Consider the following 27,689-nt stretch of genomic DNA (forward strand, 5'->3'; position numbering starts at 1 on the left):
GCTGATTGGTTAAAAATCTGAAATTCACGTTTTTTAACCAATCAGCGTTTTCCCGCTGCACACGGTGCAGGTAACCTGCTCCAAGCTGGGTTTTCCTAGGAGCAGGTTTCCTGTGCCGCGCGCAACGTGATTCACCCAGCGCGACACGCCGTACACTCACCAGTAAGAAAAGCAGCATGACTGCTTTCCTACACAGCGCAATACGGCTCACGACAGCGCTTTACGTTGGGCGTTATTGGCTGACTCCTTCTGGAGGAGTCAAATGCGTCGTACGCCGCGATTTTGCCGATATTCTCTTCACTCTTGTGCAAAGCCGCTTGTAAGTACTCTTAATGCAGCTTTGCTCCTGTGTGTTTCCTTTTCCTTCCCTTCAAACCGGAGCATGCAGACGACAGAGTAGCTGATGCCAAAGCCATATACTTTATATAGCCGCCCTGATCTGATGCGCCTCGCTAGGAAAACACAAATGTGTAGCGTGATTATGTGACTCGTTTATGTCGGCGCGAAATACTGTAATTCGGTTCACGATGCGCAACAAACCTATTCCCAGGAAAACCCGGCTTAATGATCATTGCTCCACGAGTGCGCATCGAGAAAAATACGGCACAGCAGTATGGTCACATCTAATGTGTAATAAACATGGCGATGTTAACATTTTTATCAGAGCCCATGTTTTTTTCTCCCCTTGAGTTAGCACGATTATTTTAATAAACAAACCAGCAAGATGGCCGTGTTAAGTGTCCTCAGTAAAATACCTTACCTCTCTGGTACCGTTTCAAGATGGTCCGCTTTGAAGCTGGACGTGCTGAATGGAATGCGGAAAGCTCCATCGACGTTACAAGGTTTGATCATTTCATTCATTTATGAAGAATTTATCATATAATTCCTGGCTTTAGATGAATGACCTTTGTGATGTATTAAGAAATAAATGCATGTGCATGCCCTCCCCACATCCTGTAGCAGGGGCCCCAGGCCAGATTTTTACGGGCCCTTTTCGAGGAATTTATATCGTGGAGAAAAAAAATTTATGGGAATCGTTCCGGGGCTGGGGTTACGAATATATGTATAGAAAGTTATTCGAATTTGTGAGAAGCTGATGAAATGTACTTCGTGGCCCCAGCCTGGGGGACGGGGGGTTTCATTTCATCATTGATTTTTATACAGTCAGACTTCGTGGCCAGAATTTTTCATAGGCCCTCTCTTTAAACCACTTCGGTGGGCATTTTGCCTGTTGTGGCCGTGTATTTGTGTATAATAATTACAATGTAGAAAAATATATTCATATTGCTGGAGCCCCTGTAAACCTCACTACAGCTATAGTATAGCGCCGCTGTGGTGGTCGTCGAGTGATCATAGTGATAGACCCCTAAGCAGAATGTGCATAACAATTTGGAAGAATTTTAAGAAAAAGTGCAAAAAAACACTATTACATGAATGGGGATTTGTACCACGGAACACTTCCAGTTAGCAGAAGAGTGCTAAATACTCTACTTTGGGGGTGACAGACTCGCCTCGCAAGGACCAGGGTTCGAACACCGCCGCAGTGGTGATCGTCTGAAGTTGGTTTTCTGTTGTTCCCAACTTTGAGGCGCATATGCGAACTGATCTCCCTGTTAAAAAAGTCTTGTCACAGACAGCAATTCACAATTTGAAATATAGATGGCAGTTGTGGTGGTCGAGTGACAATCACATTGCGAAGATGCAGGTTCAAGCCCCACCGTCACCGCAGTGGTGATCAGCTGAAGTTGGTTTTCTGTGGTTCTCAACTTCAAGGCGCAAATGCGAGCCAATCTCCCTGTTAAAAAGTCTCGCCGCAGAGAGCCACAGGCCTACAACGGTATAACTATTAATTCATTACACTTTACGCACTGTGAGTTGAGGAAAAACTCATAGTTTAAAATATTGATGGCAGTACTACATATAACAAGCATTACACGGAAACAAACTTCACGGAAGGTTCACTATACATGCACACACATTCCAACATGTACTAATTCGTTAGAGGTACCGCAGAGAAATATGAACGAGGTGCATGTCTGGTAGTAGTAGTTAAAAATACACATATAACTATATACATAAACACTCAGACTGTCGGGTACACTCACACTTTTGACACAACTCAATCGGTAGTAAATTGCCCTCGGTGATAGACCAAAGTTGTGCTTGGTTTGAAAGAAAGGAAAGCTATACATACATATATATAATATAGCTTGAACCCTACCGGCCCCACTGTGGTGGTCGCGGAAGTTGGTTTTCTGTGGTTCCAACTTTGAGGCGTGAATGCGAGCTGATCTCCCTGTTAAAATGTTTCGCCACGGAGAGAAACAGGCCTACAAATGGTACCGATATTCAATCGGTACACTTCACTCATTTCACTTCTGAAATATAGGTGGTAGCACTGAAAAAGCAGACACAACACTAGATATTCACTCAGACTGTTAGGTGCAAACGCTTAGCCTACACTTCCAGCACAACTCGCTAGGTAGTAAATTGGCATTGGCAATAGACTTAAGGTATGCTCAGTTTGAAAGAAGGCTGTACTATAGAACTAGTGTGTTAATAGGGAAATAATTTGTGATTGTTATAGCCGATGATACAGCGGAATGTGTGCCGGGGTTGGTGCTATTTTCTGTGACTTTCTAAAGGAGACTAAAGCACACACACACACTATTCACTTTAATTTTCACTCTATGTATGTGTTGAACGTATCGTATATGAAACATTTTACAGTGTTTTTTTCCTCCTCCAGTTGTTGCTCGTCGCATGGCTAGCGGAGCTCAGGTAGAGAGATCAATGGACATCACACCCTCTAGATTCCACCATAAAAAGTTCAAAGACCTCCTGCATTTCTATACTCTCGTGGGCATTATTCCGGTAGGATTGTTTATGTTATACGTCAACTTATTCATTGGAGAGGCGGAATTGGCTGAGATACCGGAAGGTTACGTGCCTAAATATTGGGAATACTACAAAGTGAGTGACTCGTAATAGCCCCTTTTTTTTGCTTTCTTATTGTATTATTGCTACAATTTGTGTTCTATCAGAGATGCCCCCGTAACGCTACTCAATAATCACACATATATTATTGTTGTTTCAAATGATTTATCACTATAAGGACCATGGCGATCATTTTGACCGTTTTTAATTTTCTCGCTCAATTTTCATGATAAACCAGATCATTTAGAATGTTGAAATTTCACTACTTTCCTAAAAATGCTTAAATATATTGCTGCATTACTACCATAAATTCTAAAAAAAAAAATCCACCCACATATTTTTAATTATACCTAGGAGGGCCCCACTGGTCAATTTGACGGTAACTTTATAGGCACTTCCTAGCCACGTGCATCTAATAATTCATCGATTTGAGAACATCGAATTTCCTCTAATACAGATATGCTCACTTCGGCTAATCGAAAGCATCCTTAATGATCAACTGATCACAAAATAAAAACACTAATATGGCCGAAAATCTAGTGATGCGAATCGTTGAACCTTTTCTGAAAGCTAGTGGAAATTTTGGCATGTGTGATGATTGTTTGTCTTCATCAATACTTGCTTAGATGCTGAAGCAGAGTACCTTGGTAGGTATAATGATAAAAGATCGAGAACTCTCACTTGATATCTCATCAGGGATCTCCCTGATTGAGAAAAATTTTTTTAAAACTGTCAATTTTTGCAATAAAATGAAGTATAGTGTTGATCACATAGCTTGAAAGCATTCCGTGCACATATCATTCATTTGCCAGTGTGTTTTCCACAATATTCGATGTAGCCTCAAGAAATTCCTGCGATTTGTAGGGTAAAAAGCCACGGGAAAAGTTAGTTTTGTTCTTGTTGAAGTTAGCTTAAAGGCCCTTGTTTATTCGAGAATCAGAATTTTGCTAACGACAACAAGCGCTACTGAACTAAGAAAAAGACAGCAGTTCCTGCTGTGCCATGGCAAAACGTGCTATAAATTTTCAATGCTTAGAAAAATCAGTATTCAGAAAATGTGGAGGCACGGTAGCCAGGTCAATAAGATACTCACTCAAAGGATGTTTAGAGGTGTTGCGAATTTGATATAGTTCTTCCTTGTCAGAAACTTTCCTGACACAGGGGGTACAACAGAAACAGCAACATTCCCACAGAAAAACTTTGTTACCGCAGGGAGTCCCACACTAGAGCACCAACCTCTGTTGGATTGAAAGAATTAGGCCTATATATCTATGTATTTTTGCTGTAATGTGAAGTATATATTATATTTATGTTTATAATTGTTGTAAGTATCAAGTTAGAGATAATATTTGTTTAATTTGAGTTTGTTTGAAGAGATAATAGGTACATATACATTTTTAGAAAGTGTCATCAGTATATGTAAATTAGCAATTATGTGACATCACTCATTATCTTCAAATCAGAGTAGGCCGAGGGGATTCTGGGAAAATTTCTTTTTTTTTTTTACAGTAGGATCCATAGATCAGTAGATGATTGTGTATTGGAGAGGTAGGAGGTTCAATAGAATATAGTCTGGCTATTTTTATTAGCATTTATTATATTAATCTATTTATTATTTATTAATTAATATTAATCTTAATTATTTATTATCTGCCTTATTATCATCCACTGATATTATTCTACTATAAGTCATTGGACTGGAAATGAACTCAATACGTGAATATAAAAAAAAGCTGATATTCGGAATCGGTAATAAATTGTAGGTCCCACACATGTAATTATCCCTCCTGTGCAGAAAATGACCGCAGTGTGACAAAAATGATTTATGATCAAAAACATGTTTCTAATATAATGAAGGTATTCAAGAGTGTAGAAAGTGTGATGTGTGTGCAAATGCAACTGGAATTATAATGTTTAGAATGTAAGCCTAAATATATACAGGACATCCATAATTAAAAGACCCTATTTTAAAGTAGCCTACAGGCAAACCCAGTCATCAGAAAAGTGTGAAATTTTGTGGACTTCATGAACTGATGGGAATTTGTTTCAGGGGAAAAAGGCTAGTTGCATATTTTATCACCAGATGGTGTTTCACTTTGAATACCTTTAGTAAACATGTAAATTTATGTGATGGCATGCAGCAGCTGTTATAAAACCTAGAAACATTTTTGCAGAGATCATGTTTCTCAATGTGTTTGCTGCTCACAATGACGATAAGTTTATGAGATCATGTTTTTTTGGTCAAATTGTTTTACCCAAACAGCAATACCGCAGTAACTGCTCTACAGAAATATCAGACTTGAAAAGGTCCAATGAATGTTAAAAACCTTTGGAGTATGATAACGAAATTTGAAACCACAGGATCGTTTGGCAGTTCGTCCTGGAAGAGGAAGGAAACCTGTTTCTATAGACGTAATACAGAAGGTTTTGCTTCAGGTGGAAAAGGACAGAGCTTTTTTCAAATTCTCATGGACTTCTATGTTTTTTTTTAAATTCAAAGTTTCTGTATTTTGCATTCAACTTAATCCAAGGCGATATTCATTTTATTTCATTTCTCTTCAAGCATCCTATCTCTCGATGGATTTCACGATACTTCTGTATGAGTCCGCAAGAAAGGCATGAAGTTACATTGCACACATTGAAGGAACTGCAGGAACATGTCGATTGGAGGTAAGACCTTTCAAAATTACTTATGGAGTATTAAGAAACTATCGCCCAAAAAAACTGCAGAAAGATTTTTAAAAAACTAATTTGCATTCGTTTTTGAACTAACGTTTAATTAACAATTAATTATTTGTTAATCATTTCTAAATGATGAAAGCATGTTATATGCTGAAACATCGTTGACATAAGATGAAAATTCCCCAGTAAATATCACTAATTCAAGGAAGCATTGTTGATGAAACAGGAATTGCTGAACAACAAATGATGATGGGAAAAATACTGGAATGTCCTGTTAAATTATGGGTCATGTGGTCACCTTATACTTCTCATGTTGGTTATTGTTATGCCTTGAATAAAAACACTTGCAAAAGTATGTTCGCCAGAATTTTAATGAAATCACAGGATTTTTTTCAGGAAGTTACAGAACTTTTACCTTTGGGATGTTGGCAGATTTGCCTGGAAAGTCATTTTACTTTTTTTTTGGAGTGAAAATCTTGTTTTTGGGTCAAATATGCCTTACTTGTTTGGCCACCTTAATATATTGGAGTAAACTTGGGTGTAGCCTGGAAACCTCGTGTTGATGAGACCAGAAGTTTTTTTTAAAATTTCGTAATATTAAACAAAATCTTAACTGGTCCCCGCCGGCTTCATTCAAACTTCCAACGTCGTCTGCCAGCCTTGGTCATAATCCCAACAGATCAAAATCGAGACATGTTTGAAATCCTGACAGTTCAAAATCCAATACATTCAAAATCCTGACATATCACAATCTAATATGTACGAAATCCTAACAAATCAAAATCCTGACACATTCAAGCTCTGACACGTTTGAAATCCCAACACAAAATCTTGGCACTTATACAAATACAATGCCACAACACCCAATGAAGTAGCTGAGAAAAAGATGCCCATAACAAATATGTATGTCATATATTTATAAAATACAGCAACCCAATTAAAAAAGCAATCATAAACATTAAGAACAATATATATACATCATAAAATATTATACAATTCCCATAAAAAATATTTATGGTAGTCTTATTTTAAGTATGGATAACTTTCAAAATCCTGACAGCTGACTCATTTGAAATCCAGGTGCAATCAAAGTCCTAACACGTCCAAAATTTTAACATCAAAATCCTAACATATTCACAATCCTGACGCAATTAAAATCCTGTCGTGTTTGAAATCTTGAAAGATCAAAATCCTGACACATTCAAAATCCCAGCATCAAAGTCAAAATCCCAAGCTCAGATCCTGAAACATTTGAAATCCTGAAGATCAAAATAGGAATCAGTTCAAAATCTTGTCTCATTTCTAAATCCAGACAGATTGAAATCTGCAATGTTCAAAATCTTGGCACATTCATAATCCTGACATGCTTCGAATTTGACAAATAAAAATCTCAACATGTTTGAAAACTTGACGGACCAAGATCTCAGCAAATTTAAATCCTGACATTTCAAAGTCAATTAGATATATATATATGAATCGGGAAACTCATAGAGAGACACAAGGAATATGAATTACCATTGTGTATGGCCTTCATTGATTTTGAGAAAGCGTTTGACTCTGTCTTCACATCTACTCTTGTTAAAGTTCTAGATGTAATTGGGGTAGAGGAGACTTACATCAATACCATCAAGAAAATATATGACAGCAACTGCAACGATTAGTTTGGATAACGGAAAAGCAAAGATTAAACTTGGTAAAGGAATCAAACAGGGTGGATACTATCTCACTGAAACTCTTTACCACTGTGTTTTAGAAGTATTCAGAATAATGGATTTGAATGAGAAAGGAATTAAAATAAATGAATAATTTCTCAATCATTTGCATTTTGTCGACGACATTGTTATTATCAGCAGTAATCGAGATGAACTAGAAGAAATAATTCAAGAACCGGCGAAGGCAAGTATCCAGGTGGGCTTAAAAATGAATCTGCAAAAGACTAAGGTTATGTTCAACCCCTTTGCATTGAAGAGGACAATCTTGCTCAACAACACAGAGATAGAAGAAGTAGAAAAGCTATGTGTATACCTGGGACAAGAAATTACCATGGACAACAGAATCATTAATGAAATAAACAGGAGGATCAGGATTGGATGGAGCACTTTTGGGAAAAACTGTGTAATTGTGAAGAGTCACATGCCATTATGCCTGAAAAGAAAAGTGTTCAACCAGTATGTGCTAACAACCCTGACTTATGGAGCTGAAACATGGACACTCACAAGCAAAACGATACAAAGGCTACAGACAACACAAAGAAGCATGGAAAGATGTATGCTAGTCATTACAAGGAGAGACAGAAATTGAATCACTTGGATAAAGAACCACACAAACGTATATGATATCATGGAAAGAATTAAATGTCTAAAATGGAAATGGGCTGGGCATATTGCAAGCAGAGAGGACCACAAGTATTCTAGATTGGTACCCCCAAAGGTGTTAAAGGTCTGAAAAGGCAGTCCCATGCAAGATGGATTGACAAGATCAGAAAAATGGCAAGAGTCAACTGAATGGCTAAAGCATCAGACAGAGCGAAATGGAAAAATTTAGAGGAGACCTCCATCCAGCAGTGGATTGAAAATGGTTGATGATGATGATGATGATGTGTGCGTGCATGTAATTAACTGAATTTCAAAATTTATCAACAGGATGCAGCAGCGCAGAATAAATTATGAATAAATTTCAGCAATATTAAGCATTAACGTATGTCACACTTCTCCAACTTTCTGTTGGAATCTCCATTTCTCTCTTTAGAAAACTTGAGGGAGTTAAGGTATGATTGCAATCAAATTTATTGTTCTAGACTGCGGCCCAATTATCCACAGGCTTTCTAAAAGCAAGAGAAATGAAGACTATCACAGAAAACAAAAAGTGTGACAAAAAGAGTTCAGGGTACATGGGTTCAAACCCACCCACCTCCAGTTAATTACACTGAGTGCTGTGGTGGTGGGTTGGTAAGACAGGGAGTTACAGATGGGAAGAGTACAGGGTACATGAGTTCAAACCCGTCCACCTCCATAAAATTACATTTTTTGGTCGGCTGAAGTTGGTTTTCAGTGGTTCCCAACTTCAAGGCGCAAATGCGAGCCGATCTCCCCGTTAAAAAGTCTCGCCACAGAGAGCAACAGTCCTACAACGATAAATCATTCAATCATAACACTTCACTCATAGTTAGAAAAACTAGTGGCAGGTGGCAGCACTACACATAACAAGCATTATAGAGAAACAACAAAACTTCACGTCAGGTTTCACTACACGTACACGCACATTCCCGCATGTACCGATTCGTTGGGGGGTTCTGCGGGGGGGGGGCGAGGTGCATGTGTGGTGTAGTAGTAGTAGGTAGGGCCTCCAAAAAATGGCTCGGGTATCCATGATGTTCTTAAGTCAGCCACCTCGTTGGGCAATTTGCCTGTTGTGGCGTTGTATTTGTATATACATTGAAAATCAAATTTGTGGAAAATGTATCATTTCTTCGGTGTTGCTTCATTTTTTTGATAAATTTTCAAGGTCTGTTAATGATATATACAGATTCACACATAATCAATACTCTGCAATGAGCGGATCATAATATACAATAAAAATGAAATTTAAAAAAAAGAAATCACCTATAAAGTGAAAATTATAATCTTCCGAAAGTTTTAAATTCATCTGGATATAAATACTCTAGCATCCTTGTACATACATTAAGTGTCCATGCATGCTAAATAGCATCCCTTGATGCAGTGGGCAGGGCATTGTCTAGGTACTTTCCTGAGAGCTCGGATACGATGGTTCATGAAATCCGATCCTGGGGGTGAACTATCTCTGCAGTCCTTAGTAACTACTAGTCCTAATGAACTACCGGTCGGAGGACTGCAGCTAAGGACCGCTTCAACTACTAGTAGTTAAGAGGTACTATGAACTACCAGTCCTTAAGGTCACGTGACGTGAAACAGTAGTTAGAGGGAGAGAAAATTTTTGGTTTCGAGAGTAACAGATCGCTAACCAATCGGGATGCCGTTTGAAGCCTACAACTACTACTAATTATTTAACAATCGTTTTTCCGCAGTGGGTGGTGGCAGCGATTTCATGTTTACAACTGATTGTAAACAAACTTTTTTTTCCGAGGGACTCGCCACACATTTTTGTCACCCGTGCTTTGCAATTTTTTTTACTCTAACATCGCCAGCTAGTTTAATTATTTTGTAAACGTATATGAGACGTTGCATTTTTCATCTTGCGACTTTTTTTAGAATAAGATTCGGTATTTTTCTTGTCCGAGCTCATGGATCCCACTTTTGGATACTTGAAAAAGCGAGTATCTGGGACCCCAGCGGCATATAAGCGGGTCGCATACTGATGAAATCAAAATTTGAAAAAAAGAAAATTCTTACAACAAAATGCAAAACTTTAAATTAAGGTTACCGGCACTAGTTGAGCCTACGGTCGTAGTGTGCCTTTCCTTTTTTTTTTGGGGGGGGGGGCTCTTCTTGAAAGGGTTATTATGCAAAATAATTATAGATTTTTGGGCCCCCAATTCGCCTCGGGGGCCCTACTTGAGGCCCCAGCTGAATACTATTTTTAATATTGAGTGCCACTTTTTTTTAAGACCAATTTGTTAAAAATGATTTTTTATTATCCATTTTTATTCCTTTTTAAATTCATTGAAACAATGAATTGCAAATTATTTTTGGAGCAACTAAAATATTAAATTATTGATAATTTATAATTAAAAGAATTAACTGCCTTGCTGCATATTGTAGTTCTATATTTTAAACTATAGGTTTCTCCTCAGTATTAAAAAATATCAGAACACGATTTTCTATGAATGAGCACTTACCTGTTAATGGAAGTGAATACTTCAATATTTAAAATATATATACGTCTATATTAAAGATCTTTCATCAATTTATCTGTTTCATATTTAGCTTCCAACAAATAATTTCACCTGATAACTTTCATTTTGACAATATATTTCATTTGAGTTGATTAGAAGATGAATGATTGATTGAAATTGATTAATAGAAACATGAATTAAATAACAACTTGCACATATGATTTGTCATACAAAAACATTTTATTTCAAACATATGTTCATAGAGAGTTATCATAATCACAATTTATTGGTTGTACTTTTCTTAGAAATCGCATCTTTCAAGAATATAATTTTTTAAGATTCATAAATTTTCATCTGCATCTTCAAATGTTGATTTACCTGAAATTAAAAAGAGGAAGAAAAAAAAACCACTTTTATTATGCTTATCAATATTTAAATGTACTGTATATTTTATTTCAAATTATAACGCAGTCTTTAGTTGTATAAGTAGAGATAATTCGTGCACAATAGCACTTAGTCGACATTGAGTCGTCTCGCCACCATTTTATCACAGTAGGATCCAAAATGTATAAACTGTGTTTTGCAAGGGAGGCCTGGCGTTCCACATAGATGCACATGTTCATGTCTAGATGTATTTACCTAGGGCTTGGAGCTCCGAAATCTTAAGAGCCAACATTGCAAAAAAAAAAAATTCATACTGACACCTAAAATTTTCTATGCAGATCATAAAATATTTGGAGTTTATGTCTGAATCTTCCAACATGTCAAGATCATCACTAAGTGCTGAAAAAGTTGAATATAATTTTTTTTTACTTCGGATTATTTCTTCTAAAAATATGCTTGGCTTCCAAAAAATTTGGCCCGCGCCTTTTTCAATTTTTCGAGCCATGTTTCTACCCTAAAATTTTGGTCAGACAGATGAAGTGCAAAAACCTATTGGCACGCAGCTTACTATATATTTTCACTCTACTCTTTCAGCTTTGCTCTAAAACACATCCTTAGCAACCTCTTGTGGATCGGGGAACCCCTATTTAAATTAACATAGAAATTTTGCAGTGTTGTATGGTCTCACTAGTTAAAAAGTATGATATTATTTGTCATCAAGTATATTGTTTTAATATTTTCATTCACAAAATTTGCTCATCAGTAAATATAACACGTTTTTCAAAGAATTAATATTGCTTTTCAGTTAGTAAAGCTTCTAAAAGTTTTTTTTTAATGTCCTCCCTCTCATTTATATAGCCAAGACAAGTTTTTCAACAGTACATGTTTTTACTTGCACTGGTCAAATTTTGAGTGGTATAGGTAGCCATTAAGAAATCGTCTATCTTAATTTCCTCAATTCAATTATGTCAAAAACAGTTGTTCTTTCAATAGTATCTGAAAAAATTATTATAAAGATAATTACTCATAGCAAGATATTTCTCGAGAGAAACCAATAAGGTATGGACTAAAAACAATGCCACCTTTCCCCCTTGCTTATTTTGTTTTTGCACATATAAAATGTGTCGCTGAAATTACAATAATTTCAGAGGGAAGTATGTTTCTGTTGAGTTTTATATTGAGAAATATTCAAGTGATTGTACAGTTTACAATTTTTATGAATTTTCTCAACTTAAAATTGAATGTGTATAAAATAGGTTATTTTAATCATGGTGCAACATAAATAAGACACTGAAATACAACATTTCTTAATAAACATGTGAATTTATGTAATACAGCCTCTCCGAAACGCTATTATGATTATGATCTGATACAACGTCAAAATTCTGTGGGTGGGATGGTGGTGTTAAATCGGGTTCGACTGTATTTGTTCCACTAGGGTTGTTGATACAAATGAAATCAGTGAAAATGATGATTGTTAAAATTTATGTCATTAAATCATGCATGGAAATATTTCATTTTACATGAAAATAATAATGGAAACTGTTGCTCAAAGTCAAATACAAAGAATTAAAATTACCTTTGTTTGCTCTGGTAGAATATTTGGGTAACCTTGAAAACCTTCACATAACTTCGTAGCTACCTACAGCCAAGTTCCTGGGAAACAAAATTTTTCAGAGTTAGAAAAGTCTCACAAATGTATATACACTAATATATATATAATCTCTCAGCTGTTTACTAACAACATTGTTAAAAAATAAATGCTTGTTAAAAGTTTCACTTCCATAACATCTCAAAATGCTATATTTTAAAGTTCTTAAGTATTCGACGTGGAAATTTGTTTTCTGTGTTTACCCATACACACAAAATCAACAACAATTTTTGGCAAAAAATTAAATTTGAACACACACACAGCAAGGCCATAACCCAAATACTGAAGCAGTAATACGTTTCAAACACTAATCTGCTTCCTCTAGTTATAATGTATATACCTCAATAAAAACTGTGCCTGAAATTCCAACTTTGTTTTTTTAGTTCCATTGTACGAATTTCATTTTTCATATCAACAAAACAATATAATGATTCCTTATTAAATATTCCTCATCTCATAGCGAGTTACAGAGTGCAATTTTTCAGGAAGTGGCACATGATTTTTTTCTCAAAATTTAACTTCCACTAAGTATTACAATATTGTTCATTTGAACAGTTCAAAATATCAAATCTATATTTTAATCCTTTAGGGCACGAGTTTTACAAAAATTAATATTTAACATTACTGCCAATTTTTACCATGCTTTATTTCAATTTCACCATTACTCATCACAAAAAAATTATTAAATTTTTTGTCATTTAGGTGCTATAATTTATTATCAATGAATTGTAGCTTATTAGTTACTTTGTGCATTGAAGGGAGGTTGATCTAAAACACAAATTTTCAATTTCCTTATTTATAGGCGATTATTATTAATTAAAATTATTCAATTTCCTTATTTATAGGCGATTATTCATAGCATAGTCATCCAAGCACAATTTTTATTGTGCCAACAATATTCAAATTATTTATTTACACACATGCTCAATTTATTTAGACATAATTTTTCATTGAAAAAAATTAATACGGCAAAAAACATAGAATGTAAAATTTCAATCTGATATTATCGTAATTGTAGATTTATGTTTCATTTGCCATGTAAATATTTTCAATATAGCATACATGGGCTATTTGATATTTTTCAGCATTACCAAGTGGGATCCACTGCCCTATTGATTGCGTGACATTATGTCCATTTATATTTTTAAATAACGCATTTACCGAGCAAAAAAATATTAAGAAAATTTCTAAACACTCTTCTTATATAGTTCGATAGCAATAAAATAATTCTTACCTCAGTAATGAACATGCTAGCACTTCGTCGTGGCTTCGATCGCCGATGTCAACATCTAGTTTTGCAGGATATAATGATGAATCACTTCAACTTTGATGACATCGAAGACATAATCTAAGTTTTATCTGTCATTATTATCGTAAAAAATTGTTTAATTCGAAAAAAAAACAGCATATTTCATCACTAAATATCACAGCGAGAACTCGCGGCCAGAGACGAAATTTCCTCTTTTCCAAGATGGCCGCCATGAACTACTTTTCTTGCTGCTTTAGGACTGGTGCTAGGCAGTCCTTAGCAGCGGTCCTAAGTAACTACTAAAAAAAAGTCCTTAGCTTAGAGATAGTATCGAAAAGTCGAACTACTGGCCAGCTAAGGACTTTTCGGCGCTCAACTACTTTTTTTCCGCTAAGGACCGCAGAGATAGTTCACCCCCTGAAGCATACAGGATGTAAGTGAGGACTTACATGTAAAATGTCCCATACCAATTCAGGCTGTTTTTGTTGTTATACATTGCTTAATGGTCCTATACAATAACATATATAGACTCCTGTTTCTCTGAATAAGATCTGCTAATAAGTCCTAGACGAGGAGCATGGACACCAATAGCTGACGGCCCATATAGCTTATGTCAGGGCCGTCATTTCAACTTTTTCTGGGGGGGGGGGGGCAAAAAACATGTACTCAATGTATTTATAATTTTATGTATATATATATTTGTATTTTCAAAAGCCGTCCCCCCCTGGCTTTCCGACCCCCCAAATGACGAGCCTGGCTTATGTGTAGGCGTGTGACATCATTCATCTACGAATGATAAATAAAATTGCAGAATCTTGAATTTGACATGATCAATTGCCACCAATATATTATCTTAATTTGCCGGTGATTTAAATGTCCTGCCATACTTATCTTTGACCCGGATCTGATAAGCTATAAATATTAGATCACAATCATCTAATAGGTAGAGTTGATTTGAAAAATCACCAAGATTTATTATCTCTGGAATATAATCTTAATTTGCAAGGTGGGGTTAGGCATTCTTCAGTCCAATTTGTTGATACGAAATGCTGATGAGCGCAACTTCGCTTAGCTTTCAACAGATAGGCATCAACGATGAGATCTGCAGATTGTATGTTCTAGCAGGGTCTGGGCAAAGGTGCCTAGCTGAGATTTGCTGATGACCATTATGGAACCTTTGTCTGCACCTTGTTGTGAAAGGGTGAAGATTCTTGGCCTGGAGCAACAAAGAACTTTTCGACATTATTCCAAAAGGTGGATCCATGATTTGCACATCCCCCGAAGCAGTGAAGATTTCAACTGAAACTTTTTATATGGCCATTATTATTATTTTTTTTAAAAAGCCTAAACTATATATTCTCTTCTTGTTTCAGGGTTACCATAAAAAAGGTGGAGCAGCACCAGCGAACTAATCCTAATTACAAAGGTTGGTACTGGATACCCTCAAACCAGGGCGTGTACATGAGAAAAGCCAGGCAAGAAGTTGACGAAATCGAAAGAAGTATGGGTTATCAGTGAGATCCGTAATTCACGATGTTGTTTTCCCTTTCGAGCATTGATTTTTTTTTTTTTTTCTGAAGGTAGGCTTGAAATAAGAGATTGTAGTGTTGTTTTTTTCATTGGAGATCATGTATTTCGACAAATTGTACATAAAGATAGATTGATGAATATATAATTGTTTCTCTTCTTTTGTTGAAAATCTTGTCAGGCATTATGCAAGATATGCTGAAAAACTGCCGATTTATGTACAGATACTGATTTTTGGGAAAAGTTCATCTCTGTCTCTACCGGGACTCAAACCATGAGTCTAGGTTGCTCTACCAAGTAAGCTATATTGACAGAAGATTTCTCCTTTGGAGTAAATATATATGCTGAATGATATAGGATGGACGGTGACAGCCCCAGAGTGGGATGTTTTGAATTGTTATGCAAGGAACCATCTGCTGACTGAAAATGTTCTACTGTAAAAATTCCCAAAATAGTGTTTTCTGTGTATATATATGAACTCCAAAGGAGAAATCTTCTGTCATATAGCTTAGTTCGCACTTGACTGCGATTTGAAGAACCCAGGGTTGAGTCCTGGTAGTGGCAGAGATGGAATTTTTCCAAAAATCAGTATCTCTACATGAATAGCCAGTTTCTCAGTATATCTTGTATTAACAAGTAGAGAGTACATCTTTCTCCATGCATTTATGCATTGACATAGCTGCCAATTCTCCTGAATTTCTACCACATCTCCTGGACTCTTGAAAAATTATGTTGTAAAATCGCAAAAAATCTTGCACTGGAGTTCCAAACCAGGGAACTGCTGGTAACACACCATAAGAACTAACTGGTCACGGACAGGGCCGGATTAACCATTAAGCAAAATAAGCATTTGCTTAGGGCACCAAGAGAAAAGGGGCACCATAAAAACTGTCAACTTTTTTAAAATCTTTTCTGTTGCTTAATATCACGGTATAGAAAATTAAATCCAAGGATATTCATTCAAAATGCAAAAAATGGAAACGCCAAACAGCTATTTAAAGGCAAATATAGCCCCATGGCCCCCACAAATGGGGGGGCCTGACAGGGCCCGGGACAGTTCTCATCATTTTTTGCTTTTTCACGCTATAAATTAACTACAGAAGAGGCCCCACTCCAGGATGTGGGGGTCATGTATAGCCCTCACAGTAGTTCGAGTGATGACAAAGAAAGGGCATCAGTGGACATTCTATTTATCACTCTGTCTAGTGTAGATGCTATTATGAGTTGAAAAGAAGAAAACTTTAAAACTGAATAGCTGAACCACGGCCAACAAGACATTTATTGTTTAATCGCAATGTACAACTCTTCCCCCCCCCCCCAAAAAAAAAAAAAACAGATGGGAACTTCACTTGTCCGACAGGGATATATATCGTTCTATTCCATTTTCCTTTCTTCTTAATCGTCGACAGCAATAATTTGTTCAAGGTGAATGGTCAATTTTTTTCAATGGTGCTTTGACCATTGATGTTCCACGGTGGCATGGGCATCACCAATAGCTATGTCTACACTGGTGCGTTTTTTCTGCGTCAATGCGCTTTCCACTGGCACACCTGTCATCAAGCGGGTCGTAAATCACTCAGGCGTGACTCAAACTTGTTGAAAGGCGGCCATTTTTTAAGAGGCATTCCTTTTCCTTCTGCTCCACCAGGTTTGGATTTTCGTTCAATTTCCCTTTCCTTTTCGTGAAGATTCAGTGTTGTTTTCATAAGTTTTTCTCGATTTTTATGATGTAAACAAAAAAAAAAAACATACTTTTGAAGACTTCAGGTCACTTAGTGCATTACGTGATATTATTGAAGGTAAATTTAAATTAAAGGTAATTATAATTGTAAAATTATAAATTAAATGATTGTCTTGAAACTTATTTTTTTGGTAGAATTTCATATTAAAATGCTGGTCGATTTCTTTTCCCATGTTTTTGCGAAAAGCTCGCGTTACGGAGGTTTGCTGTGTAATTATAAAATAATTCACGAGCTCTTCGCGGGGCCACCTCAATGCATGGGGCAATCCAGACACGGCGTGAGAACTTTAACCAGATGTGTTGGTGGGCTATTTATGATAATAAGATCTAATGGTATGATTTTTCAAAGTATATGAAATTGGTACGCCCTCCGAATATCTCTTTCATCGGAGGTCCACCGTGCTGTTGAAACTCTTGACTCCACATTTTTCTAAACATTTCGTGGAGGCACACGAATAATACTTAGTCAACTGTTGGAGGATCACCCTTACCGGATGCAAGACCCCTTTACCAGTGCCTGTATCTTGCATGAGCAAACGGGGGCAAGGGCCCTTCGCCCTTGCAATTTTAGGAGGCCCACAAATTTGGATTTCCTTTCCTTTATTTTTTTAAACTTCCTTTCCGTAGAATATTTCCAAACGTGGAATTTAACTTGATAGTAATTATGTAAACTTTTTACATAATTGTAATCTGTAGCGGACATATTCAACCTGCTGCTCGCGGGCACTGTGGTGCTTTCAAAGTGCTGGATGCTCGTGTCCGATTTCATGTTTGCGAGTACTTGATTAACGTCCCAATTTGCACACTTTGTACAAATTACATTCAACGATTAAAATCATCCTGATTTCAAGTAATCGTATACCAAACTTGATAAGGGTGCACCCTTTTTGATGATGGGAACAAGCATTGCGCTTGCGACTGGAAAAAAGTTGCCTCAAAGAACTTTATATAAAAGTTGGGTGGGGTGGGGAAGGAAAAGATTAATGTTTGCACAGGGCCCGAATTTATGAGGAACAGGCTGTGCCCTTCAGCGCAATAATAATCTTCGCTATTTTCTCAAAAACTGTACAGTTATATGCAGATTTTATTTCCATCAATATTATTAGAGCTGCAACCAGAAGCGTACGCAGGATGAACCTTTCGAGTAGCACGCCAAGTTTATGGATGAGAGCACAAGAAATTCTCTCCTAGAGAAATTTTCTGTTACTGACTGTCGAAAGTACGGTATTTCAAGTTTAAAAATTGATTGAAACAACATATTAAATAATTTTCTTTTGATATTCGGATTTGTGTGCGAAAATATTTTAAATCTGATCATCTTGGGCTATCATATTCTGCTACTTTTTATTATGAAAAATTATTTAATTTGAAAATTTCACGTTTTTCACTTCTATTACCACGGATTTGGTGCTTTGGTGTATGAACAAACACTTGAGAAAAATAATGCTGCGCTGACTATAATTTTGAACGAAAAAAATTATTTAAATACGTATTAGATTACGACTTAGCAAAATAGAAGTATACAGTTTTCCTAATTTCTTTGACTCGACTATATTCGGGTAAAGTTGACGAACGACTTGATTTAATTTTTAATTTATTCCGAAGTTGAGCAATTTTGAGAATGATTTCGTCTATATATTCCGTCTTTTATAGAGCAATTTTCCCTCACATATTTTCACATTAAAATGTGGAAATTGCATCCACTGCGACAGTTGCATCGGCATCTGAATTGAAAGGTTTAGCCGTATAGGTGAAGACAGAAAAAAGGCACGCCACTTGAGGCATGCGATAGAGTTCAGCGGTAAAGAAAAAAAAAACGAGATTGAAAGTTGAAAGCTGTTGAAAGAAGACGCACCAGTGAGGACATACCTATTGACTGCCCAGAGTGAGGCAACGTTGAGTGTCGTTTAAAGTATACGGGCAATAGTAATCTGTGAAACGCCTCCCTGGAAGCCTCTGATGTTTCCCTAAAAGGAGGCACGAGAACTTCCTAGAGCATTTCAGGCACCACCAAGTGATTTCCAAACACTCTTTTCATGTACATAGTTCACATCAATGTGATGGCCTGGTCATTCCTTCAGGCAATGTCAGCACGTAATGAGTCCCGCATATACCGGGTGACACGAAACGTTACGCCGTCCGCCAATAGCAGTTTTTTTCCATGGTAGAATTTGCCACGAATTCACAATGGCACTAACAATTTTAAAGGAATTAAAATTAATTTAATACTCTAAAGAATACTTCAAGACATTCATTTTTAAAAATATATTTTGTTCTGCTATCTACTTTCAAAATCAGAAGTGTCTTATGTGGTGATGACGAAGCTCAGGTATAAAAAACTAAATTCTTCATTCAGCTTTGCTCCTTATAAACAAAGCTTATAAACTGACCTGAAAGATAAAACTTCCAGTTCAATAATTTCTTCAGGACCCAAGGAGACATCCAAAACAAAGGAAAAACACTCTCCACACCAGCAAACGACAGGTAAAAAAGTGAATTTTTCCCACTGAGCTATTTTTCCACACTCCACTTTGTAGTAATGTGCTGCCATCTAATTTCAAATTTAAAAGTGACTAATGTGGTGATTATGAAGTTTAAGGTAAAAAACTATATTCTTCATTCCGCTCAGTTCCTTATAAACAAAGCTCATAAACTGAACTGGGAATTTAAACTAAAAGTTCGGTTATTTTCTTTGAGCATAAGGGGACGTCCAAAACAAAAACCTCTCAACGAGCAGACGACAGACGGTTTGTTCGGTTCCCCACAAGCTAAGCTCACAAACAGAACTGGCAGTTCAAACTTCCAGTTCAGTAATTTTTTCAGGACACAAGGAGACGTCCGAAACAAAGAACCTGGAGAGAGAAGCAGACGACAGAGATTCTGAGGCTTGATTTATATACTGTTGGTGCTGCCATCTAATCTCGAAATTTCAGACAATTCATGCGATGATGGAAAAAAAGGGAAAGAAAAAGTTCTTTGCTATTTTTTAGCATAACATTTTTTTTATGAGACGAAAATTTCGGTACCAAAATTCGTACATTTGGAATAATCGATTTTATGTCAATATGGATGATAGAAAAAATAAGTGAAAATACGGTTTATGTGGTCTTCACGAATAGGGTTACCAGATTCAAAACTGAAAAAGAAGGACGCCTGGTGCGAACCTTAGGCAGTGCCATCTTAACGCATGCCCCCCGGGCCTCAAGAGAATAGGTGTCTCAGAAAAACGAGACGTAGTTGATTTTTTCGAGTAGGGCCTCCAAAAAATCCCTTGGCTCCGGGGGCCCATGATGCTATTAAAACGATCCTGCCTCTCAGCCCCACCCTTGTGGGGGTAATGGAATTCCAGTACTCGATTCCTTTACTTGTGTAATGATCAGTTATCGAATTGCAATGTATATTTGATAAAGGAATGATGAAGCGTTTCAAAAGTATGGCAAAAAGTTTGTCTGTTGAATATGATTTGATAAAGAGATGATAAAACGCTTTAAAAGCATGAAAAACGGTTTACGTCTGTTCAATATGATTCGAGCCACGATGAAGTGTCATCACGTGGACCACGATAATTATTATTAATAATTTATGAATTTTGTAAAATTAATTTAAATGCCATTCCCTATCAATGGATCGTGTTTGATTGCAATCCAGATTATCAACGTATTTCTGAAATAATGAAAAAAAAAATTAGTGTAATAAAATGCGTTTATTTCTGAAAAAAAAATTTCCTCTTCAAGATTTATGTTCGTAACTCAGAAAGTCTGTAAGTCGGGAGCAACTACATAAAACATTTTTAGATGGGGCCGCAAAAAATGTTTTTGCATTGGGCCGCGAAGTTCTCCTAAGCCCAGGACCTGTCTCCGAAAGGCTCCGAAAGGTCCGGCTTAAGCCATGTTTTCCTAGGAGCAGGTTTCTACAGCGAGTGCAGCGTGAACACTCTGACTAGGTCAAGAAACCTGAATTTCAAGTTTTTAACCAATCCGCGTTTTTACGTAGAAATTTTACTCCTAGGAAAACCCGGCTTTAAGAGCACGAGGAACCATAAAAAACAAAGTACCTAGAATGAAGCAGACGCCAGCAGAAGTTTTCATTCACAACAGGTCCCTACGAGCAAAGAAACAAACTGAACCGAATGGCAAGCTCAGGTGCAAGGAGCCGTCAAAAACAAGGCACCTAGAATGAAGCAGAGGACAGGTGGAATGAGAATTACCCCTATTTGATTTCGTGCGACACAACTAAACATTGTCGAAACAAGAAAGAAATCATGCGCCCCCTCCCCAACTGTCGAGAATTTTTTACATATTTTTATAATCTATGGACCCCTGAAACTCGGATGTTACTGACTCCGAGTTTCAGGGTCCATAGATTGTAAAAATATGACGATATCGTGACAAGATCTTCTACAATGGGGCCCGGACCACACGAATGCCACCAAAATTATTGAACTACTAAACACGAGTTTTTTTTTTCAACTTCTTTTAGTGGGGCCCTCAGGAAATTTTTGGCGCACCTGCTCTGGTTAACCACTTAGTGTTTGCAAAGTACTCTGTTCTCATGTATATTTTTTAATTAATTACCAGAAAAATTTCAAATTTCGTCCCTGTTCAGGCTCGTTTAGTTTGGAAAAGAGAAAAAAATTTTGGGACACACACTCCTTCCTTGCACATTAAATATCTTTTATACGCATAATTTATGTCTACGATAATTTGCGTGAAGGAGTACTAGGGCCTCCTGGTGGGCTACTCACTCGCTGCCACACTTTTCTGGTCAATCTTTTGGTCGTTCACTGACCTGGTCACTCCTATGCTTACAAACCCTAAAGATCAATCTCTTTTGGTCATCATTCACTGCTCTGGTCCCCCCTCTAAAAAATTCCCTATATTGCATAAGGTAGCGTGTTATTTTGTTGTTCAGCAAAGATAGCGAAATTCTGTGCGCAGAGAAACAACAGGTCTGCGCAGGTGTAAAAATTAGAATGTGCCCCCCCCCCTTCTCATCTCGGGGGGGGGGGGGGAAAGTCAGAAAGCACATTTCATGTAAGAATAGAATTTTTCCTTTCTCTGCGAGAGCGTCTAGATGCTCTACAATGCCCCCCCCCCCACACATCCTGGAGCCAGATCGCCCTAGACTGAGTACTGTCCCGGGCCCATGCTACCATTGTGTGTGTGTGGGAGGGAAGACCATGACCATTGAGAGTGAATATTTGATTTCGTATTCAGGAGACATTCACCGACAACTCAGTTGAACCCCCTATGAACACTGGCAGAGATAGACTAGAAACTCTGGAGGGGGCACACGATGATGTCAGTTCATCGCATTCCTATGTGAAAACTCCTGCGCGTATATCAGTCGGCTACGTATGCAGAATTTTCTCGAGAGAGGGAGGGCTTTCTATTTTTTTTTTCCTTGTAAAGAGGGTGGAGGGTTGGAACCAGGGCCATCTTAAGAGCATCATGGGCCTCCGGGCCAAGTGATTTTTCTGAGGCCCTACCTGGCAAATTTTCAAAAAATTCAACTACTCATTTTGTGAGGCCCCTCCCCGGCGAAATGTATATATTAGGTCTGGGTACCGATTAAAATTTATGAGTGCTTAATCAGAAATGTTTAATTAATTGGGTAATAAACTTTATTCTGGTGAAATGTACTTCTACAACCAAATTCATTCAGAAAAATTTGTAATCTGAGAATTCTGAAATACGCTTCCTTCGTGATTTATGCTGTTTTGCGTATTCAAAAGTCGAATAACTTTTTAACCTGAGGGATAGCGTTATCTATGATTTCAATATGTGGTGTCGACTAATTGATGATAGTTATACATTCAACACAAATTTTATAAAAAAAAAACTGCTTTGATAATTTGAAACTCTTCATTCAATTGAACTTTTATGGATAATTATTAATGAACAATTCGTTTTACTCACAATTGAATGGATTCAATCACGTTCTGCAAGTCAAATAAAAATCACAATTTTAATGCGCAAGCAAGAAAATGCACAACAAAATATCAATGAAAGACATTTTTCTTTTAATGTAAGTGATATCAGAATAGTGAAGCAAAGTAACATAACATGCTGTGTATAACTCTAATAACATTTCAAATACTTTTTTTTTTGAAATCATGATAGCAATTTTACAAACGCATATAATCAATGTTTCACGATTCAGTCAATTGAAAGAGATTTTGTTTTTGGAGCAAAGGAATGTCATTGGTATAAATTCATCTGAGGAATTCACGTCGTTCAGTAAATATTGAGAAAAAATTAACTCTTATTCTTTGTTCCATAAAACGTCTCTTTTGACTGACAATGACCACAAAAAACCTTATAAATTACTTAATTCAGTCAATCATTAATTTCCAAAAATTGGCGCAAATGAATATCTCTCTACATCCCAGTGATACCTCGACCTACGAGTGTGTTCTTGTAGGTAATCCAAGTTATGCAACTAATGTTTGTTACAAACCTAAGAGCAGGCATTCAACTAACAAGTATGAAACACAAGAAAAAACAGTTGTGATAGACAAATTTAACATATAGGTATCTTAAATGTTCTCTTCGCCAATCACTTTCAAATCACTCTTAACGAGATTCTCTCATTATACTTAACTCTCAGTGTACCACATTCCACCACACCAGCCGACCAAGAAATACCCACATTTTCTGGCGTGTCAGAAAATTCGAGTCACATTTTCCGGAGAATTCAAGTATCTGGACTCAAAGAAATTGTTGGTGATCCGCATTTTAGGATTCTTTGTATTTTATGAACCATGTTGAAGGTAGTTAGAATTTCACATTGGGCTTTTGCTTCCATTGGCCTTCATTTATTGCAAATGTCGGGCACTAAGTATATTCTTTCTCGTAGATTAGATGAACTAAATGGAAAAAATTAGTAGACTGCAAAGTATTTTATATTCTTCAATTATATGTTTAAGATTTAAACGAGAAGAGCAAAAAAATTAAAGAATTGCACGACAAAACATATTATAATGCAGAAGCAGCAGCATATTCGTTCAATCTCTGAGCATGTAAAACACAGTATCTGTTGCATAGAGGGAGATATCCTCTTCCTTTGTCAATGCAATATACAGTGAACTCTCGTTATAATGACCCTGCGTTATAGTGACCATTCCATTACAAAGATGGTAGGATAAGTACTGAATGTTTTCATGCAACGACTGTCATATATATTTTACTCTCGATATTACGACCCTCCCAATATGACGTCCGTTTTCAACGGGACAAAGGAACAGGTTTGTTATATCAAGCTTTGACTGTATATAAGGAAAACTGGATGTGTGAAGAGAAATTCATCTCTGCTCTCATGGGGGGGGAAACCTTGAACCCCCAGTCTCTCATATGCCGAATGAGTGCTCTACCTCTAAACTATGAAAACAGAATATCCTGTCCTTGGAGCATACATATATGCTTTATCTTTCTCCACATATACGTTGCCATTCATTAATGGCAGTAAATTGCAATACAGCCAGAGTTGGCGCAGTAGACTCCAACATTCAAAAACCGGTGTTCGTCCCTAATTTTTACAACATGTCTGCTAATGCAGAGGAATATGGTATATCTGTAGTTCAGTGGTGGTCAAACTTAAGACACCTGCAGCTCTCTTGTTCCATGATAATATACTTGGAGGGGGAGGGAAGCTTTACAGCACGAAACTTATATAAATAATTAATTAAAAATTCTAGCCATTAAGCATGTACACATTAATATTCTATAGAATCTCAATTATTCTACCCTTGTTCAATCAAAACTCTGTTAACCAAATTTGGTAACCTCAATAATAAACTGTTCATTTAGCAATCAGGAAATTTCACTGAAGTCAGAAAATCTCTTATCGTTGTTAGTGAAGGAACTTTGCGTGCAAATAAGAAACAATGTTTTTCAGTAATAATTATTTTAGAACAGATTCTCAACCTGTTTTTATTATTAGGCCCTAGTGAAAATGTGAATCAAATTCTTCCGTTTTGAATAGGTGCTAATGATTCTGATTCACCTAGAAGGCTTCTGATTTTGTAGATTTACTAAAATCTTGGGATGGGAAACCAGATTTTTCGTACCTCAAAGGAAAAACCCTCGAAGTGGGCTTTACGAAAATGAAAAATCCCTGTCCTTGTAATCCTGGGCTGGCCATGTTCCCTCGAGAAAATATGGGAAATTGAAATTTTAAGTACAGGGTAATCATCAATTGTCATCAAATATGATGCCAAAAGTAAGCAAAGTTGCCAATAATTGCTGAAATCGCCAAGAAAATTCCTATAATGCTCTACTACAAATCTGTTTCACAATGGATTAAAATGAATTCTACGAAGGGGAAAAAGTTAAGCAGGACAAATAATGCAAAATAAATGAAATTCATACAGTATTTATAGTGATATTTATCATAACATAATTTATAAGTCGGGAAAAATAATTTTAATCCTTGATTTCAGTAAAGAACAAAAGTTTGAGCTTCATCAACGAAAGCAGGTGATCTGTGTTAAAATAAAAATTGGGTTGTTAAAAAATACAGCAATGTCCTGAAAAATGAGTCATATGGCCACGATACATAAAAAAAATTCAAATTTTTCTTTTTTATTTGCCTGACACGTTTTCTTTAGCAGCAAAATCTTTTGTCACATGACAAACTGCAGATTTTTCAAGTGTGAGAATCGGCACCATTCTTTCGAATAATTATACATAGAATCAATAAATTTGTATCATAAAAAATTTTGCAGCTCACGCTTCTGGCTCAGAACCATTGCTTTATAGGAATCACTTGGTTACTATTTCCCTTTCAAGAAGGAATTAAACCTTGTAGGTCGAGATACCATTGACGATTTTCATGCTACATGTCACTCTTCCGAGTATGATGATAACCCGTCCTGAGAAAATATTTTTCTTCTTAGCTGCAGGGCTTGAGAATATTTCGAAATGACTAAAAACCTTCAAATATTTCCAACTTGTATTCGAAAAGAAATACATTTTTTAAAAAAAATTATAAAATTTTCAGCGAAATAGACATGAAAAGGTCATATGAAAATGGTCATAGAGAAAGAAACTCAAATATATGTATGTTTACTTCTTTGTAAGTGAATATAAATTTTTTTTCAAGTATATCACAGTAAAATATCATCAACACTGCTTATAAATTGGGGGAAAGAGGGAGGGTCTAATTTTGTTCTTTGGTAGCATAGTTATTAATTCATAGATAATGTAATAATTATTGTTTATTAGGAATCGTTTTAAAAAACACTTCATTTAGTGGAAGTTACTGGCCCTGATTTGCTGGCTGGTCATGGATATTTCGGCCTGGCTAATTATATTTAATTTTATAAATGAATCTGAAATTATTCTCCGCATGAACTGTTCTCAGCAATTAATATATCACTGTCATGGGGGAAAAAATCGTGATAAAAATAATATCCATCAAATAGTTACATGGAAAAAGTTGATATGGCAGAAGTACTCTTATTTAGTTTACCAGTGGTGCACATAAACCTAATACAAAGGTAGATAAATTCCCCCCATAACTATTGTCATGATTAATGTGTGATCATGTGTGATCATCCAGGGATGCCAAATAGGGGGCCCAGAAACCACTGTCATTTCATGAAATCTGGGTCTCCCATGGCTCAAATTTTAAACAAGAGAGAAGTCGTCATTAGTAAAAAAGATGTATATGATTACAGAATGTATGAGAATGCCAAAGAATTTGGAATTGATAAAGCTTATATGTGAATGGGCTGTGATTTCAGAATTATTCAAAATCTTCAATAAATTGGGGGAGCACCTGTTTGACTCACTGCCATTGAGACACCACTGCTAAAAATTATTTCAAGCATCGGGAGTTTCATCAATGTCCTAAATAAATTAATAAAAACTTTGTGCATGAGGGGGTTTAAAAAATATCAGGTGTGTGTGTCTCATTTATTCGAAGAGAGGGTGCTTTAGGGAATTAAGCTGCCTATGTGGAAAGATTTGATGCTTTATTGCAGAGGTTTTCGTTCTCTTTTGATTCGCGGAGACCTTCTAGGTATATAATTTCTATGACAGAGCCCTGTGTAGGCCTATTTTTTTATTTATTCATCAGTTACTTATTTATTTTTATTATTCAAAAATGTTTTTTTTTCAAATTTAATTTTTCTTTTTTATTTTCCTCGAGCGGCCGCAGAGCTCCTGGGAGTTCACGTTGAGTCCCCAGACCTCTACAGAGCACCGGTTGAGAACTGCTGCTTTATTGTGATACTATATATATATTACATGAATGTCGCTCTCCACTTGTTAATACAAGATATGCAGAAGACTGGATGTTGTGAAGATATTTATTACTTGAGATGTTAATTTTTTAAGGAAGGAAAAAACTCCTCTCTGCCTCTACCGGGAGTCGAACCCGGGTCCCTCGATTGCCGGACGAGTGCTCTGACCACTAAGCTACAGAGGAGATAGAGATTTTCCTTCACTAGAGCGTATATGTGCCGAACGGAACCGTGCAATGGACGGTGCAACCGATCAGCTAATAGCTCATGGACGACGAGCCACCAGAGGGCTATATATATTACATGAATGTCGCTCTCCACTTGTTAATACAAGATATGCAGAAGACTGGATGTTGTGAAGATATTTATTACTTGAGATGTTAATTTTTTAAGGAAGGAAAAAACTCCTCTCTGCCTCTACCGGGAGTCGAACCCGGGTCCCTCGATTGCCGGACGAGT

General features: G+C 36.6%; 1 protein-coding gene and 1 long non-coding RNA gene across 2 annotated transcripts; one reads left to right on the forward strand and one right to left on the reverse strand.

Moving 5' to 3' along the window:
* The first annotated feature begins 534 nt into the window (after positions 1-534).
* On the forward strand, positions 535-15,391 carry ND-SGDH (NADH dehydrogenase (ubiquinone) SGDH subunit). Its single transcript, XM_089238210.1, has 4 exons — positions 535-842; positions 2,750-2,973; positions 5,501-5,607; positions 15,090-15,391. Exons 1-4 carry the CDS (start codon positions 725-727, stop codon positions 15,232-15,234), a joined length of 594 nt encoding a protein of 197 aa, XP_089094336.1. The 5' UTR covers positions 535-724; the 3' UTR covers positions 15,235-15,391.
* Positions 10,636-15,094, reverse strand: LOC149081393 (uncharacterized). The gene is made up of 3 exons (XR_016193449.1): positions 13,702-15,094; positions 12,396-12,472; positions 10,636-10,810 (listed from the first exon to the last, which is right to left on the reverse strand). It is a non-coding gene; the product is annotated as an uncharacterized LOC149081393 (long non-coding RNA).
* Positions 15,392-27,689: the final 12,298 nt, after the last annotated feature.

The sequence above is a fragment of the Pholcus phalangioides genome, unplaced genomic scaffold, assembly GCF_987345545.1.
Source record: "Pholcus phalangioides strain wild (caught in Gottingen) unplaced genomic scaffold, Ppha-v1.0 ptg000010l_1, whole genome shotgun sequence".
In the NCBI taxonomy this organism is placed as follows: Eukaryota; Metazoa; Arthropoda; class Arachnida; order Araneae; family Pholcidae; genus Pholcus; species Pholcus phalangioides.